At 35.1% G+C, this 667-nt stretch overlaps 1 protein-coding gene across 1 annotated transcript in view; it reads left to right on the top strand.

Annotated features, from left to right (window-relative positions):
• Positions 1-325, top strand: part of SARC_12280 (hypothetical protein) — a gene marked incomplete at its 3' end in the record, with an annotated part of 2093 nt that extends 1768 nt beyond the window's left edge. The window contains exon 3 of the mRNA XM_014293616.1: positions 217-325. Within this exon, the coding sequence (XP_014149091.1) occupies positions 217-325 (109 nt within the window). The remainder of the gene's footprint in view (positions 1-216) is intronic.
• Between the last annotated feature and the right edge of the window lie 342 nt (positions 326-667).

The raw sequence follows: 667 nt of genomic DNA, 5'->3' as shown, positions 1-667 counted from the left end.
CGTGTCGTGTGTGTGTGTGTGTGTGTGTGTGTGTGTGTGTGTATGTATGTATGTATGTATGTATGTATGTATGTATGTATGTATGTATGTATGTATGTATGTATGTATGTATATATGTATATGTATATATATATATATATACGAATACAAGTGTATACATACATGTGTATGGGTAAACTAACTTTCGATGCAACCATTTAACCTATTGATTTACAGCTGGCGTACAAAGACATCGAGAAGCCCTCAAAGCTGTGGCTACCTACAAAAATCTCGGTGGCGAACCATCACTGCAGAACTCCTTAGAACTGGCACGACGCACGTTGCGGTATGTACTGTACTTTGGAAGAATGAATCAATTGTATGTATATGTTTGTGTATGTGTATGTATTTATGTGTGTGTATGTGTACTATGTATGTGCGTGTATGTGTACTATGTATGTGTGTGTATGTGTATGTGTGCTATGTATGTGTGTGTATGTGTGTTTCTATATATTTGTGTGTATATCAGTGGACCAAGGCCTTGAAAATCTAATTATATGGGCATACAATTCAATGGTTGCTTCGTTTGTATATGCTTGGACTATATAGTACTATACTATAGCTCGATAGTTCCAGTACAAAACTATATAATTCAACAATTTTAACTACATACGTAGTATTATACAGC

The sequence above is a fragment of the Sphaeroforma arctica genome, assembly GCF_001186125.1.
Source record: "Sphaeroforma arctica JP610 unplaced genomic scaffold supercont1.2196, whole genome shotgun sequence".
Taxonomy (NCBI): domain Eukaryota; class Ichthyosporea; order Ichthyophonida; genus Sphaeroforma; species Sphaeroforma arctica.
The sequence above is the reverse complement of the archived record's forward strand: the minus strand, read 5'-3'. Positions and strand labels throughout refer to the sequence as shown.